General features: G+C 44.2%; 1 protein-coding gene across 1 annotated transcript in view; it reads left to right on the forward strand.

Annotated features, from left to right (window-relative positions):
* Positions 1 to 15,242, forward strand: part of LOC107115082 (epithelial chloride channel protein-like) — a 63,973-nt gene that overhangs the window by 12,119 nt on the left and 36,612 nt on the right. The window contains exons 7-9 of the mRNA XM_015416683.1: positions 5,033 to 5,257; positions 12,743 to 12,920; positions 13,784 to 13,890. Of these exons, the coding sequence (XP_015272169.1) occupies positions 5,033 to 5,257; positions 12,743 to 12,920; positions 13,784 to 13,890 (510 nt within the window). The remainder of the gene's footprint in view (positions 1 to 5,032; positions 5,258 to 12,742; positions 12,921 to 13,783; positions 13,891 to 15,242) is intronic.

Below are 15,242 nucleotides of genomic sequence, written 5' to 3' on the forward strand. Positions count from 1 at the left end.
TCATGTCCATCTACATGACATGGGCCTCAGGTACCAGTTAACTGCGATGAACCTTCAGACTGCTCCAAAAACTAAGTTTGCAATGTTTGCAGTCTAGTTTTTGTGGGAAGAGAACAAGTTGCTTGGCAAGGATTAGGGTTAGGGCTCTGTAGACAGCAGGAGCTGTAGTCTGAGAACTCGGAAGATGTCCCATGAGGGAAAAAATACAGCTTTTTCTCCCACAGGGGAAGTAGCACCATGTGGGGCATGAGTGTGATTTTTATAAAAGGCATGAGGAAAAGGGTTAAACATCCCTTCCCCAAACACTGCTCTGAGCAAATTTTCAGCCCTCCATTGTTGTATTTAATTTTAAAAGATAACTTGGGCAAGGTATAAATATTATAATAAATAAAAGATCCAATCAGATTTGCAGAGGACGAGAATTCTGCTAGCTGTAGTGTCTACTACCACTGTGGAATTGTGACTATTGCTTAATTATTTGCCAGCAGGTTTCCTGCAAAGATTTAGGGTGTGGTCACACATACCAGATAAAACAAGGGAAAAGCGAGGCTATTTCCTCTGGAGGAATTTGACCCGCAGTTGCGAGATCACACCTCCCTTTGAAGCTGTGGGTGTAGCCTGTCAGTGTGTGATCAGACGCAACTGTGGGTGAGTTATTCTTTTTTGTGCTGTTTGTTTCCCATGCACTTAAAAAAGGAATCGATGAACCCCACCTCCGCACTGAGGGCTCCCTATGGAGTTTGTGATGATGCGCATACTGCGAGGGGGGGGGGGGAATGGCACAAAGTCAGTATGGCCTGATCAGACCATCCTGACAGCATGAGAGTGCGCTGGAGTGATCAGACGAGGGAAAGTCTGTCCGTGCCTGTCACAACCCGTTTACTACCGGATTTCCCCCGGTGTCTTTTAACTCTGCCTCTGCGGCAGAGCAGAACAGGTTACCGATGGCTGCGGGATGCTTCCCAGATGTTGCCATCTGATCGCTCCCTTTAAATCTGCCTGGCATTCATGCCTATGTCAGGTCTAATTTTGCGTGTGGTCTCTGCCTTATACAGGTTCCAGCAAATTCAGCCCTAGCAAGGATGGTACCCATTGGTCCCAGAGCAGCTGTCTAGAGAGGGAGAGCAGGCAGCTGAGAAGATAACCGCAGTGGCTATTCCTTGCTTTCATTTACAAGTCTCTTGCTAACTTGGGCAGGAGAGTAAATTATTTTTTATGGCATCAAGGAGGAAGAGCTTCAGCTGCCCATCACCTCTTTCTTTGCAGTGGATGAGGAAGAGGATGGAAACCTCCTGCCACCTATGAAGACAGTACAGCTACTGCCAAGGTTCCTATAAAACAAGGAACTAGCTCTGATAGCTCAGAAGAACTATGTAAATAGTTGAAGGGGTAGATAAAAGGGAGTTGTAGAACAAGAGAAGCAGAAATGTTGCTCCAACAAAAGCCTGAGTTTAACTGTGTCATTGAATATTAATGATGGCCCAAAGCTATCCCTCAACAATAAGTTAAAGCAGTTTTACAGGACCAGACCCCTGTGTTGCATTTATGTCTGGCAGGGCTTCAGCAAGTACAGCCCTGGCCATTAAGCAAGATGCCTGTCAGGCAGGGCCGGTGCTTCCATAGAGGCGAGTTAGGCAGTTGCCTAGAGCACCACTTTCAGTTGAGTGCTGGCCGCCACCTGCTGATGAACCCCCTGCCCCTCCCTTGCCAGCCACATGCTTGTCTGTGGGTCAGGATGCACCTGGTTGTGCACGCTTGCCCAACAGGCAAGGAGCGGGGCAGCAGAAGCCGTTGAGGCACGCAAATGCGCAGCTATTGAAAACACAGATACCCAAGCAGTAGTGGAATCCAACGTGCTCACAACCCCTTTCCTAGACAGCTCGGTGGGATTTCCTTCCAAGGAGGCCCCGCCACCAGGCATAGGGAGCAACGCGCCAATTCACACCAGGACCACTGCCCTGCCCCTGGCAACAATGTGCATGATTGTGCCTTCACTGTGGAAGGTTGCAAAGTGAGGTGAGGTGATTGGCCCAAGCTCCACTTTGCCTGCCTCGTCCTCACTCTGTAATAACTCCTTCCCACCCCCCACCCCGGCGGCGCATGCAAAGCCCGTGCGTCCCATGTGCTCGCTCACTTTCCAGGTAAGAGCGTCCTGGGGTCCCTTGGGAGAGAGTTTGCTGTCTCATTTCATGCAGTGCTGCTTATTCCAAATTAGGTATGTTTCCTCTGCCTTTAATTTATTGTGCAGTATTATAGCTAGGTCTGATTGGTCTCCCCCCCCCCCACTCCGTCCGATTGCAATCTGCACACTGAAAATGTCAAATTAACTAAAATATATTCCTTAAAAAATCCTGTCCATTTTCCTGTACTGTTTCTTACTTGAGGGACAATTATTATTCTGTTCATGGTATGAGGAAGCCAAGTGCGTGGTTTTGTGTTGAATTTAGTTTTGTGCTGAATTTAGTTTGAATTATTAGGGTCATCTGGAAGGGGGGGGGGCAAAGGGAATCTTTATCCCAGGGGCCCATGGTGGCTTTTGGCAGCCCTGCATTCAGCTACCTGAGCCAATGTAGTGAAGTGGTTATAATGTCTGACTAGAATCAAGGAGTCCCAGGTTCAAATCCTCAGTCTGCTGTGGAAACTTGTGGGGTGGCCTTGGGCAAATCCTGGACTCTCAGGCAATGTTTCCTCTAAGCTGTGGAGTCTTGTGAGCAAAAATTCTACCTTGTGAGCTACCGGCATTAAAGTTGTGAGTGAGCAATTTGGCTACTGCATCAATTAGTTTGCTCTGGAGCCATCCTTCCTGAGCTAAGACAAAAAGGTGTGGGCCAGAGGCTAAAAAACTGTGAGCTAGCCCTAGGGTTGCCAAGTAAAAAAAAGTCACCGGCGGGGGAGCCTCGCCAGGCTCCGGGAGCTCTCTCCGGATGCGCACGTGCACCGCCAGCACATCACCGGAAGTGACATGCAACGTCAACCACATTGAGGGTGTAGCCCCATCGTCAGATGGAAAACCATAGAGTTTTCCCTCCGACGATCTGGGCCACGCCCACAACGTGGTCGATGTGGTTGCGTCACCAGAGCTGCGCTTCGGGGGGCAGAGTTCCCCACAGGGCCCGATTCCGCGGCGGCGGAAATCGGGCCTCCAAAGCGGTGGGTTACCCGCCCCCACTTGGCAGCCCTAGCTAGCCCACACTAACTCAGCTTAGAGGGAACACTGCTCTCAGGCTAAGATACCTCAACACAGTTGTTGTGAGGATAAAATGGAGGACAGGGGAATGATGGGAGCTGCTTTGGGGGTCCGTTGGGGGACGAATAGAGGGTATTAATGAAGTAAATCCTTCTGCTGTTTGCAATGGAAGCAACAGTTCCCTGGTTTGGGCCTGCATAGCTCATCAGTAAATGCTGGAGCCCAGCAGGCTACAGGGTTGATGGGCAGAGCAGAAAATAAAGCAAAGAGTCTGAAAATCGGCTTCCAGCTCAAGAGGATTTGTGGGACCCAGGTTGGAGTCCCTGTTGCATCATGGGAGGCCGCTGGGTCACTTTGGTCCAGTCACCCTCTCTGAGCCTAATCTACCTCACAGGGTTGTTATGACGATAAAATGGAGGCGAAGAGAACAATGTGAGCCTCTTTGGGTCCCCACTGGGGAGGAAGGTGGGATATACATGAAGTTCATAAATAAATAATAAATGACATTCAGATATGCCACAGCACCAGCAGCTGGGATAGATTATATCACTGCTACACACACACCCTTAATTAAATCTGTAACCTAATATTTAGGAAGCCCCATCATCTGTGTTAACCAAAAAGTTGTCTGTATGTGTCTTCCTGCTTGAGTTCAATATTTAGAAGCCAAGACTTAAATTTCAACATCACAATTAACAGGATTTTTCAAAATGCTTTGTGATTTGTGTTTTTCTGTTTGAGAAAATCAGAGATTGTATTACTTGTTCTCACAATTTTTTAAAAAAAGAAACTAGTGATTTCAAATTTTGTGTTTTTCATTCTTCCTAAAATGCATTTATGTTTCAAAATTGGTGGGCAGAAGTTCTACACAATTTTAGCAAATTCTTTCTTTGCACTTGCACTGTGTTGTGGAAGTGGCCCTTTGTTAAGAAGATAATGCATCTTTTTAGGTCTAAAGTCTGTCAAGATGGGGTCCAGGTACTAAAATACATGAGAGCTCCCTACTGAAGTCCTGGGAAAATACTTATAGGTCTGCACCCACATCTGAGTATTGTAAAATTATAGTAGGTGTTCCGGAATTACTCTGTAAACACAACCCATTGTTTTGCAGTTGTAACACTATTTCAAATAGTTAAACTTATTAAATACTTAGTTGGCGTAAACAGGTCTATCGTGATACATTCTGGAACAATGAAGCACAAACTATACTGTGACTTTTGTCAAGATGACATTTGGCTTTGTCAGGCATCTAAGCCTTACTTTCTCCATGGAGTGTGCGCTTACCTCATGATAGGCTGTTTCCTCACTCCTAAGAAAGGAGGACGTTACTGCACCTCTCCCCTTCATAAGATGGCACCATGTTGTTTGATCTTCATTGAGGTCACCTCTGGCTATTAGATAAGGATCTTCCAAGAGCCTTCACACAATTCACAGGGCAAACTTATTGACAGAATTGTGGTCCTTTGACTTCCTTTTCATTTCAGTAATCTACCACATTATGTAACAAGTCTGAGGGTTATGCAACAAATAAAAATACAGAGGAAATTATTCAGAGATCTCATAAACATTATGGGTTGGATTTGAAGTTTATTTTCTGCTAACGGAACATTCTTGAATCAAAAGACGAGTTCCATTCTGCTAACAGAAGTGCTTTCTGTTGATGGGGATGGGATATTTAGTCTGGATCCAATCCTATTGTTTATTTTGTGTGTGTTTATTAAGTTGTACATTTCCTAAGTACAACTGTCTGCCATTAATAACAGAACTTTTAACCTCATTTTTATCTGCTGTGTTTCCTGGATAGTGCTGACAGTTGTATGGGTATTTCCCCCCCTTCATATGCAGTATAATCGCATTAATCGCCTGAAGCAAGCTGCAGAAATATTTATCCGTCAGATTATTGAAACAGGTTCGTGGGTTGGAATTGTCACATTCAATAGTGCTGCAACAATTCGAACTGATCTGCAACACATAACCAGTGACAGTGTGCGTGATTCTCTTGTATGTGTTCTGCCTACATCAGCTGGTGGAGGAACTAAAATCTGTTCAGGAGTGCAAAAAGGATTTCAAGTAAGGAAGAAAATTATCATTACTTTTATCCTTATATTTCTTCTTGGTGTTCTATTTTTCCAATTAGGAACAATTCTTTTGAGTTCAGGTATTGGAAAGCCAGATCACATTATTAATTGATATGTAAGGCTTTTTTTCCCTTTGAAATGCTTTCCCTCTGAAAGGTGACTGGAGCTGTGGTCACACAAACTATATAATACACTTTCAATCCACTTTCCAACTGGATTTTGCCAGTTCACACAGTAAAATCAATTTGGAAAGTGCACTGAAAGTGGATTGAAACTGAATTATTTAGTGTGTGTGACCGCAGCCTGACATTCAATCATTAATAGAACTACTGTGCTTTTGCCAAAGTAACAGACAAATATCCAAGCAGTAGGAGAGCATTCAGAAATATAAGCTGTTTAGACTAGACAATGCCACTTGGTAGTGCATCAGGGAAGAGGTTCTTGCACTACAAAATGCTGATTGTGTTCACAGTTAGTGGATCAGTGTAGGAGTTTTACAGATCAGTGCAAACCTATACTAATCTTTGAAGACTGACTCATGGGTGCACTACACCATGCAAGCTTCCTTTCCCTCTTGGGCTCAGTGGCAGCAGCTGAGTATTGCAACCAACTGTTCCCTTCCACTTCCCCACATTAAATTGTCACTGCATCCATGCTGACTATCCTTATGTTAAAAAAAACTTATGTGAAGAATTGCAATAAATGGTCCAAAACAGCATGGGTAGAGTGTTGCTCCTGTCTAGTGGTAGTAGGGTTGCCACGTTGATTTTCCCTACCGGCGGGGGAGCCTCGCTGGGCTCTGGGAGCTCTCCGTTGATGCGCGTGCGTACCGGCAGCACATCACTGGAAGTGATGCGTGACGTCGAACACGTTGAGGGCGTGGCCCCGATCGTTGGAGGGAAAAACTTACAGTTTTCCCTCCGACGATCGGGGCCACGCCCCCAACGTGATCAACGTGGTTGCGTCACTTCTGGTGGCGCATCCACGCTGCGCTTCGGGGGCGGAGTTCCCCCCGGGGCCCAATTCCGCGGCGGCAGAAATCGGGCCTCCGAAGCGGGGGTTTACCCGCCCCCCCACCCCCACTTGGCAGCCCTCAGTGGTAGCATGAGGTATTCAAACATCAACATTCCACACGGCTTACTACCATAATAGCTAGGTTAAGGGTGTGTGTGTCATGTTTTTCTAGCAACAGTGGTAGGAAAATGTGATTCCCTCAAGCAAAAACAAGAGGTTGAGGAAAGATGTCTGGGTTGCTCCACAACAGAATAATAATTGTGCACGAAATGTTACAACAATGATCTGGAATGGTATTTCCAGCCCTATTAGGAAGAGTTAAGCATTCCACCCCCAGTTTAAAGTATCTGCTCCTTCTGCAGGCCACGTTACATAAGATACATTGATAAGGTGAGCATTCTGCCATAGTAATTCTTAACTGCAGGACTATTTGTGCAAACCCTTTTTTAAAAAGCAGGAGTTATCAGCCTCCTTCAGCAGTATATTGCCCTCATCTGAGCCTTCTTATTCTTAAAATCAGTTCTTTATGCTTTCTCCTTCTTGGACTACTGGTGCTGAATCATGACTAACATTCCTGGACAGGCCCAAGGGAGTGTCAGAACAACTGCATTGGGCTGGTGGCTTTACAAAGAATAAAATAAATTGGATGCAAACCTTTTAAAAATTCAGATTCACAGTTCTCCCCCCCCCAAAGAAAACCCCCAAACCCTAACATAATTCAATCTCAGATTTAGCATGGGGAATGGAAAATTTATTTTATAGAGCAACCTCCCTAAACACAGATAAAGACTGGTTTTGTTTAACTCAGTAGGACAATGATCTTTACCATTTAGCTTCTTGTTTATTTATAGCACATTCCTGTGGCCTAGAGGTGAAACTTCCAGCCCTTAGAGTTACACCAGAGCATTCCAAAGGTGCAGTAGCATAACTTTGGCAACAGCCATGGTAAGCCCTTAGATACCAACTGGGGGCACCATTGTTTCACAAGTATCCTCCTTGCCATTGCCACTGCGGGTCTAAGGATTTTGCTGTTATTGTACCGTATGTTTATCTGAAGATTTATAATTCCTTTCAATTTATGAGAGTTGTCAAACCAGCAAACAAAATTAAAACTAAAAATACATGTTAAAGTTGTTAAAAATAATCTGAATCAGAAGCACTACCTTAGTATCTAAAAGAAATTAGAAGCATTATCTTAGCATTAAAAAGGTAAAGGTTCCCTTGCTCGAAAGCCAGTCGAGTCCGACTCGAGGGTTGCGGTGCTCATCTGCGTTTCAAAGCCGAAGAGCCAGCGCTGTCCGAAGATGTTTCCGTGGTCATGTGGCCGACATGACTAAACACCAAGGCGCACGGAACGCTGTTACCTTCCCACTGAAGTGGTACCTATTTATCTACTTGCAATTTTTTGCTTTCGAACTGCTAGGTTGGCAGGAGCTGGAACTAGAGACGGGCACTCACTCCGTTATACGGCAACTCGGGTCTCGGACGGCTGAACTACTGACCTTCCACAGCCTGCAGTTCAGCGTCTTAACCACTTGAGCCACCGCAGCTCCTTATTATACCTGTGTATAATAAAAGGACCACAACTTGGTGGTTAAAACCTGTGTGAAACCCAGATCCTAGACAGGTCATTAGAAGATGTAGTTAGGGTCAAGCTATCTAGCCAGATCCAAACCTGGTTTTTCAGGTCTTTGCACACTAGTCAGCAATTCGTGGTCCTCCCCCTCTCCCAGTATCTACAAGTCTCCCAGACTTGTCACTCCTCTGCTGGCTGTTTCCAGGTCAGCTGTGATGGAGGGCTCTTCAGGGCACAAACCCTGCTTACACTGAATAAGGCAGCTCTGGTCTGGTCTGGTCTGAAAGCACTCCTGTTACCTCTGTGGATGCTGCTGTTGGTCATCTTCCAGCACCACTGATCTCTCTGTTCAGCTGCAGGTTCCCTTTTGACTACTCATCTAGGAGATCATCCACTTTCTGGTAGGGTTCATCTTGTGTCACTTCTAAAACACCTCTGCTTACATTTGGGTAGTTCATTTGTGCCACGGCTCTGCCTGCTGCCATGCCAGATTGATGAATATGACAATTTGCTTTAAAAGAAAAACCTTAGCCTATGTAAAAGGACCAAGCTCCCAGATTTAGCAAATCTCAAGTGGTATAGAATTTGATTAATTTAAAATCACAACATAAAACATTCTATTACCATATTTATTCAAAAGGAAAACCACCCTGGCTGTAAGACAATCACCCCCGAAGTAATACAAAAATATTTTAAAATTATTGGACATAACTTAAACTTGTATGTGAATTTAAGATGACCTGCCCCCTGTTTTATGGCATACCTTTAGAGCTCACTTCCGGACGGGACTGTGGCCCCACGAACTGCCCTCCAAAACAAACCAATTTGTGCAATGGAGAAATTCGTGGAAGTTTGTGGTAGTTTGTGGTTTGGAGGTTTGTAAAAACCCTGAACCATGAACCTCCACAAACCTCCATTTTTTCTGGTTTGTGTCCACCCCTACTTAGTATTTTAATTACAGAAACAGCGTTTCTTCAGAGTTTCCTATGACAGCGCAGTTTTCTTGGAGTTGGTCTCTTTCTTTGAGCACCTAATTCATTCCTTTCTTGAAACTACAGTTTATTTGTGACTCCTGAGTAATCTACAACCATTTCCCCTTCACATCAGACCCGAGGTCCTCCTCAGAACCAAACCCCCAGAGAAACTGGGCAGGAATTAATCTTCTCCTCAAAAGATCTAACCCTGTTCCTTTTAGCTTGAATGGGAGTTTCAGCACACTACCCAAGCACTCTCACCAAATCACCATCCCAGTTCTGGTGTCTGTGTAAAGCGTACTTTAGCTTAGGCTGACACTTCAGCTCTGAATTCTATTATTGAATTCTTCCTCAGGATAGAAATGTTACAGTTAAGGCAAATGAGTTTTTTCCCTTCACTCTAAGGTGATTCTTCCTGTCTGACTTTTCCTATCAGACTCACTGACTCTAGACTCTGTCAGAAAACAACTGACTGCCTTCAGAATGGTTTCAACTGACAGAACGTCCGGAATGGAATGAACCATCTCAAATTTCCTCAGCACTCGGCTGATCATAACTTTTTCTCAGCTGGCCCTGGCTAATTAGAGATGAGAGGCAGCCTGTCACTCAAGCTTTCCATTTCAATGGAGCGTTAACCCTTCACCTCCCGTATCTCTGATTCTGCTGCACTAAGAACCTGGTTTTTTAAGTGCAGTCTGTCACAAAAGCCATAGAATCCAGCCTCCAAAGCATCCTTTTTCTTCAGGGGCATTGATCCCTTGACTCTGGTGACGCGCTGTAATTCTGGGACAACCCTAGGACCCACTTGGAGGCTGGCAACCAGACTTGCCCCTCTCCCAACTGGGGAGTGGTGGGGGCTTGTGATGGGAGTGGGTCTCTTTAAGGGGTGAGCCACCAGAGGGAGTGGCCATCCTCTGGACTGCCCCTCTCCACCTCATGGCAATGTTGTGGCCTTGGCTTTGCCTTCTCAACTCAGACGTCGCATTGAGCCAGCCTACCCTGCCTGTCATGCCGTCCTGCCTCGCAACAATGCCAGAAAGACATGGTGAGGCAGAATCACCATGGACACTACCATGGCAGCAGCCTGCATCACTATTGGGGCACCTTTTCTCCCATTCGGCCCTATGTAACTATCCCCTTAGGGTGCTGACTGGTGGAGCTGCAGTTTAGCTGCTGCTGGCCACTGCAGCACTGGCACGGCTCAGGATTGCTCTGCACATCATCTACTTGTACAACAAGAGGACATGGAACAAATCCCTTCAGCATGGTTTGAAACCTATACATGCAGAAGTCACATACGCAAGACAATAATGTCCAGTCTTTGGTATTTGCGCCTTTAACATTTCAACACAGAATACTGTAAAGTAAGAGCACCTAACCAGAAGTACTATGAGGAATTTGTCACAGTTACAGCAAATGAACCTTTTCTCTTCTAACTAGAGGAAAGAAAATTGAGACAGGCATTTCAATAGTGTTATAGTGCTATGTTCATTGTATCTCTGCTGTCTCTTTTAGCCTTGGGGGGGGGGGGAAATGAAGGAAGCTTGACTGGAAAGAGCTCTAGGGCATCACTACATAATCCAAGGTAGTGTAGCGGTATAGCAGCTGAGTGCCTTCTGTCTGTCTTGGCACCAGATCTGGCATCAAGTTAAAACATACTGAAGTCCCAGTGGAGTTCACCACCATACTATGGCAGTTATAACAGAGGAACAGTGCAGGGACAAGATCAACCACTGTAACCTTTGAAGACTTATTTGAAAGCTGCCTGACCTGCCAATAATCTTTGATGAAACTTTAAAGTAAAGAAGTAACATACTGTGTAGATTCCTTTAAGAAAACATTTTGCATCCTTTGCAGCAGGTTCGCCTTCTCTTACAGGTAGGAAAATCAATGCAGTCACAGTTCATACCCAAAAGCACTTGCTCGCTGAGGTTAAGAACATAAGAACATAAGAGAAGCCAATGTTGGATCAGGCCAAAGGCCCATCCAGTCCAACCCTCTGTCACACAGTGGCCAAAAATACCAGGTGCCATCAGGAGGTCCAGCAGTGGGGCCAGGACGCTAGAAGCCCTCCCACTGTTGCCCCCCGCCAAGCACCAAGAATACAGTGCATCACCTGCCCCAGAGTCCCTATCCATACCTTGTGGCTAATAGCCACTGATGGACCTCTGCTCCATATATTTACCTAATTCCCTCTTGAAGCTGTCCATGCTTGTAGCCACAGCCACCGCCACCTCCTGTGACAGTGAATTCCATGTGTTAATCACTCTTTGGGTGAAGAAGCACCCATTCTAACCCGTTCATCCGTTCTAACCCGACTGCTCAGCAATTTCATTGAGTGCCCACGAGTTCTTGTATTGTGAGAAAGAGAGAAAAGTACCTCTTTCTCAATCTGCTCTATCCCATGCATTATCTTATAAACCTCGATCATGTCCCCCCTCAGCCGTCGTTTCTCCAAGCTAAAGAGCCCTAAGCGCTTTAACCTTTCTTCATAAGGAAGGTGTTCCAATCCTTTTATCATTCTAGTTGCCCTTTTCTGCACTTTTTCCAAAGCTATAATATCCTTTTTAAGGTGTGGTGACCAGAACTGTACACATTATTCCAAATGAGGTTGCACCATTGATTTATATAGGGGCATTATGATATTGGCTGATCTGTTTTCAATTCCCTTCCTAATAATCCCCAGCATAGCATTGACCTTTTTTATTGCAGTCACACACTGTCTCGACATTTTCAGTGAGTTATCTACTATGACTCCAAGATCTTTCTCTTGGTCAGTCCCTGCTCCCCCATCAATGTGTATTTATAGGCCCCGGTCACATGGGCCAGAAAATGTGGGGGGAGCGTGGCTGTTTGCCCTGGAGCAAACTAACACGCGGCCGCCGGATCACACATCCCGCCGACGTCCCGTGGTTCAGGGGGAGGTGCCGATCACATGACAATCCTGCAGTGCAGCAAAGAAGCGGCGTGGCCTGATCACAGCAGCAATGGCTAGGTGCCGCTGCCGTGGCAAACGGGGTTGTTTTTTTAAAAAACCGAAGTGTGCGCATGCGCCGTTGGGTGCTTGTGCGCATCCCGTAGAGATTTGGGGGGGGGGACCTTTTTGCAACGGGGCATGGGTGGACGCCGGATGCCACGAGCTACCACCGGAAATGCGATCAGACGCCCGCCCTTGCCCCGTGGTTTCCGGAAACTAGTACCTCGGAGGTACTAGTTTTTTACGCCACATCTTCAGCGGGAGGCCTTGGCTTAGCCACGGGAGCTCTACGCTTCCCAGATGTTGCAGTGTGATCACACCCGGAAAATCTGCCTATCTTCTGTCTCTGTAGCGTGGCTAATGCTCCGTGTGACCGCAGCCACCGTTAGGTTTTTCGGCTCCGATGTGCATCACCTTGCACTTGGCCACATTGAAGCCCATTTGCCATGTTGATGCCCACTCGCCCATCCTTGACAGATCCCTTTGGAGTGCCTCACAATCCTCCCTGGTTTTTACCACCCTGAACAACTTCGTATCATCCGCAAATTTAGCCACATCACTGCTTACTCCCAACTCAAAATCATTGATGAACAAGTTAAAAAGCATCGGACCGAGTACTGATCCCTGCGGTACCCCACTGCTTACCACATTCCACTGAGAAAATTGCCCATTTATACTCTCTGTTTCCTATTAATTAGCCAGTTTTTGATCCACAAAAGGACTTGTCCTTTTATCCCGTGATTTTTGAGCTTACTAAGGAGCCTTTGATGAGGAGCTTTATCGAAAGCTTTCCCTCTAGCAGCTCTGTCTCCTTCTCCTTCTCAGAGCTCAGCTGGTTCATAGGAATGTTCCTTTCACTCAACTCCAAACACTTTCAGTGATTTCTGTGATATTTATTCTGTTGCTGTTAAATTTAAAATTTTCTTTTCGATTCAGGTTTTTTTACAGAAGTACAAAAGTACTGAGGGCTGTGAAATTATACTGTTAACAGATGGAGAAGATTCAACTGTAAGTTCTTGCTTTGGTGCAGTTGAACAAAGTGGCTCAATAATTCATACTATTGCCTTAGGGCCAAGTGCTGCAGAAGAACTAGAAATGTTGGCAAACAAGACAGGTAAGCAAGATATAAAAATATTACAAGATTTATTTCAATGCTATACAGTGGTGGTTAGTGCCTCCAGGAGGGAGTTCTAGAAGTCCCACCCAGCCTGTCAATACATATCCTTGACACATTCTTCTACCTCATTCACCAAAAGGGCTTCCTACCTATTCCATTGCTGTCCTGTCAGCCATGATATCTTAATGCAATGTCCATGCTCAGAGGCAATGGCTGTGGTCATACACACTAAATAATCCACTTTCAATGCACTTTCTAACTGGATTTTGCCAGTTCACACAGTAAAATCCAGTTGGAAAGTGCATTGAAAGTGGATTATTTAGTGTGTGTGATAGCAGCCAATATATGCCAGATGACAGTGACAACAAACAGAAGGATGCCAACAACTTTATTTTCTTGTGAACTTCCAGAAACGTCTAACTAGCTGTTGTTGGGGAAAGAATGGACTAAATAAAAACAGCAGAGGTCTTTTCCGTTCTAACAAACAATTTCTTGTTTCCTTCATCTCAGTGCAACTACTATTTAAGCAATAGCTAATATAGTTATAATTAGAATAGCTGAAGATATTTGTATCCTTTAGATACACTAACAAGGTAATCATTGGATTAGCTGGTAGGACATACCCTGAAGCTTGTAGTACATAACTTGATGTTTGTCCATTTTTCCCAAAGTATTCTGCATAGAACATGAAAAGAACAACAATTATATGTAAACAATAGTATTTTGATAATAAAACCTTTTGCTCCATGTAAAGTAACATATCAGAAGATATATTTATTCCACAGTTATCATTCCAATAGTTCAAAAATAATATCAGTTTTTCTTGAAAAATTATTCTTTTTCTTCCAATCCCATTTCAGGAGGTTTGAGATTTTCTGCCACTGATAACTTGGATTCCAACAGTCTTATAGAAGCTTTCACTGGAATTTCTTCAAGGGATGGAAATATCTCACAACAAGCTATTCAGGTCTGGATGTCAAAGATTTGGGAGCAAGCAGGGGTCCACAATATGAATTGAAGTACCATTTTAAGATCAAATTACTCCCAACTGAGGCACCTCTGGTGGCTGGTTGTTCAAAATGTTGAAAATATTCAGATTGGTGGAGTATTAATAATGCAATGAAAAAAAGAAAAACAAGTAGCATAAAATAGCAAGAAGAAAATAACATAACATTTTTTCCTTGAAATAACATTGAAGTGTGATAATTTACATGTAATCAATTGTATTATTTTGTATTGAGAAGGAAAGTCTTTTGACTATTTCCCCATAAAATGGATAATACTTCACAGTAATTCCCACATCTCCAGTTTCATGAATGCCTTGGCAGGGGTTTCATCTAGTTAAATGATATTACCATATTTTCTCTTCAGTGTTTCAGTTATACTTTATAAAATGTAATCAGTCGAACAATCCATGTTTTGCTAATATTGTAGAACTGAAAGCTACCAGAAATTTATACAGGAGAGATGAAAGACAGAAGAATGATGTCTTTGTTTTGGTTGAGCTGAGGCAGTATTTTGTCAACATTTTGATATGTACTAACTGCTGTAATCCAACTATATGCATGTACATGGTGCTCCTAGTTCATTGTTTATCAATGTCAATTCTGATGTGGTGGCACATTCAACACAGCTTCTGCCATCACATTTATGAGAGATTTTATACTATTTCTGGGAATGCAAGAAATAATTTTGTTGCACTTCCCATCTTTGGCACATTCAGTTAGAAGGGGCCTAGTCTCTAAAGGAGCAATCCTGAGGCAGCATACGCAGTAGAAAGCCTAATTTTATTCAATGGGGCTTACCCCCAGGAAAATGTTCTTAGAATTTCAGACTTACATTCTCGTATCACAGTGGGTGATTCTGCATCTGGCATTCGCTCCACATTTTCTCAACACTGTGGAAAAGGTGCAGCTCAAAACCACATTCAAATACCCTGGGGCAACACCATACTGACTGCAAAGTCACCCCTGAATGGCCATAAATCTATGCAGATGTTACCATAAAACCCAATGATCAAAAAAAGTGAAAGCAGCATGCAATGCAGAGGGGAATTTCTGTTCCAGCATGGGTTTGGTAAAACAAGGGAAGGAAAAGCCAATGCAGAATTGCCCAATGACTGATGTTTTGCTTTCAGTCTTAGCCTCTTATTAGTGATGACTGATTTTACTTGGTCAGAATTTGTTCTAGCTATGTACATATTACTTTTAACAGATGTCTCATAAATGAAATTAATTTCTTATTAATGTGCAATTGAAACATACTGACAAATTATATATTTTCCCTCCAGTGGACTATGTATTTAACGCAGAAGAAGAC

The sequence above is a fragment of the Gekko japonicus genome, unplaced genomic scaffold (genome assembly GCF_001447785.1).
Source record: "Gekko japonicus isolate JY-2015 unplaced genomic scaffold, Gekko_japonicus_V1.1 scaffold16, whole genome shotgun sequence".
Taxonomy (NCBI): Eukaryota; Metazoa; Chordata; class Lepidosauria; order Squamata; family Gekkonidae; genus Gekko; species Gekko japonicus.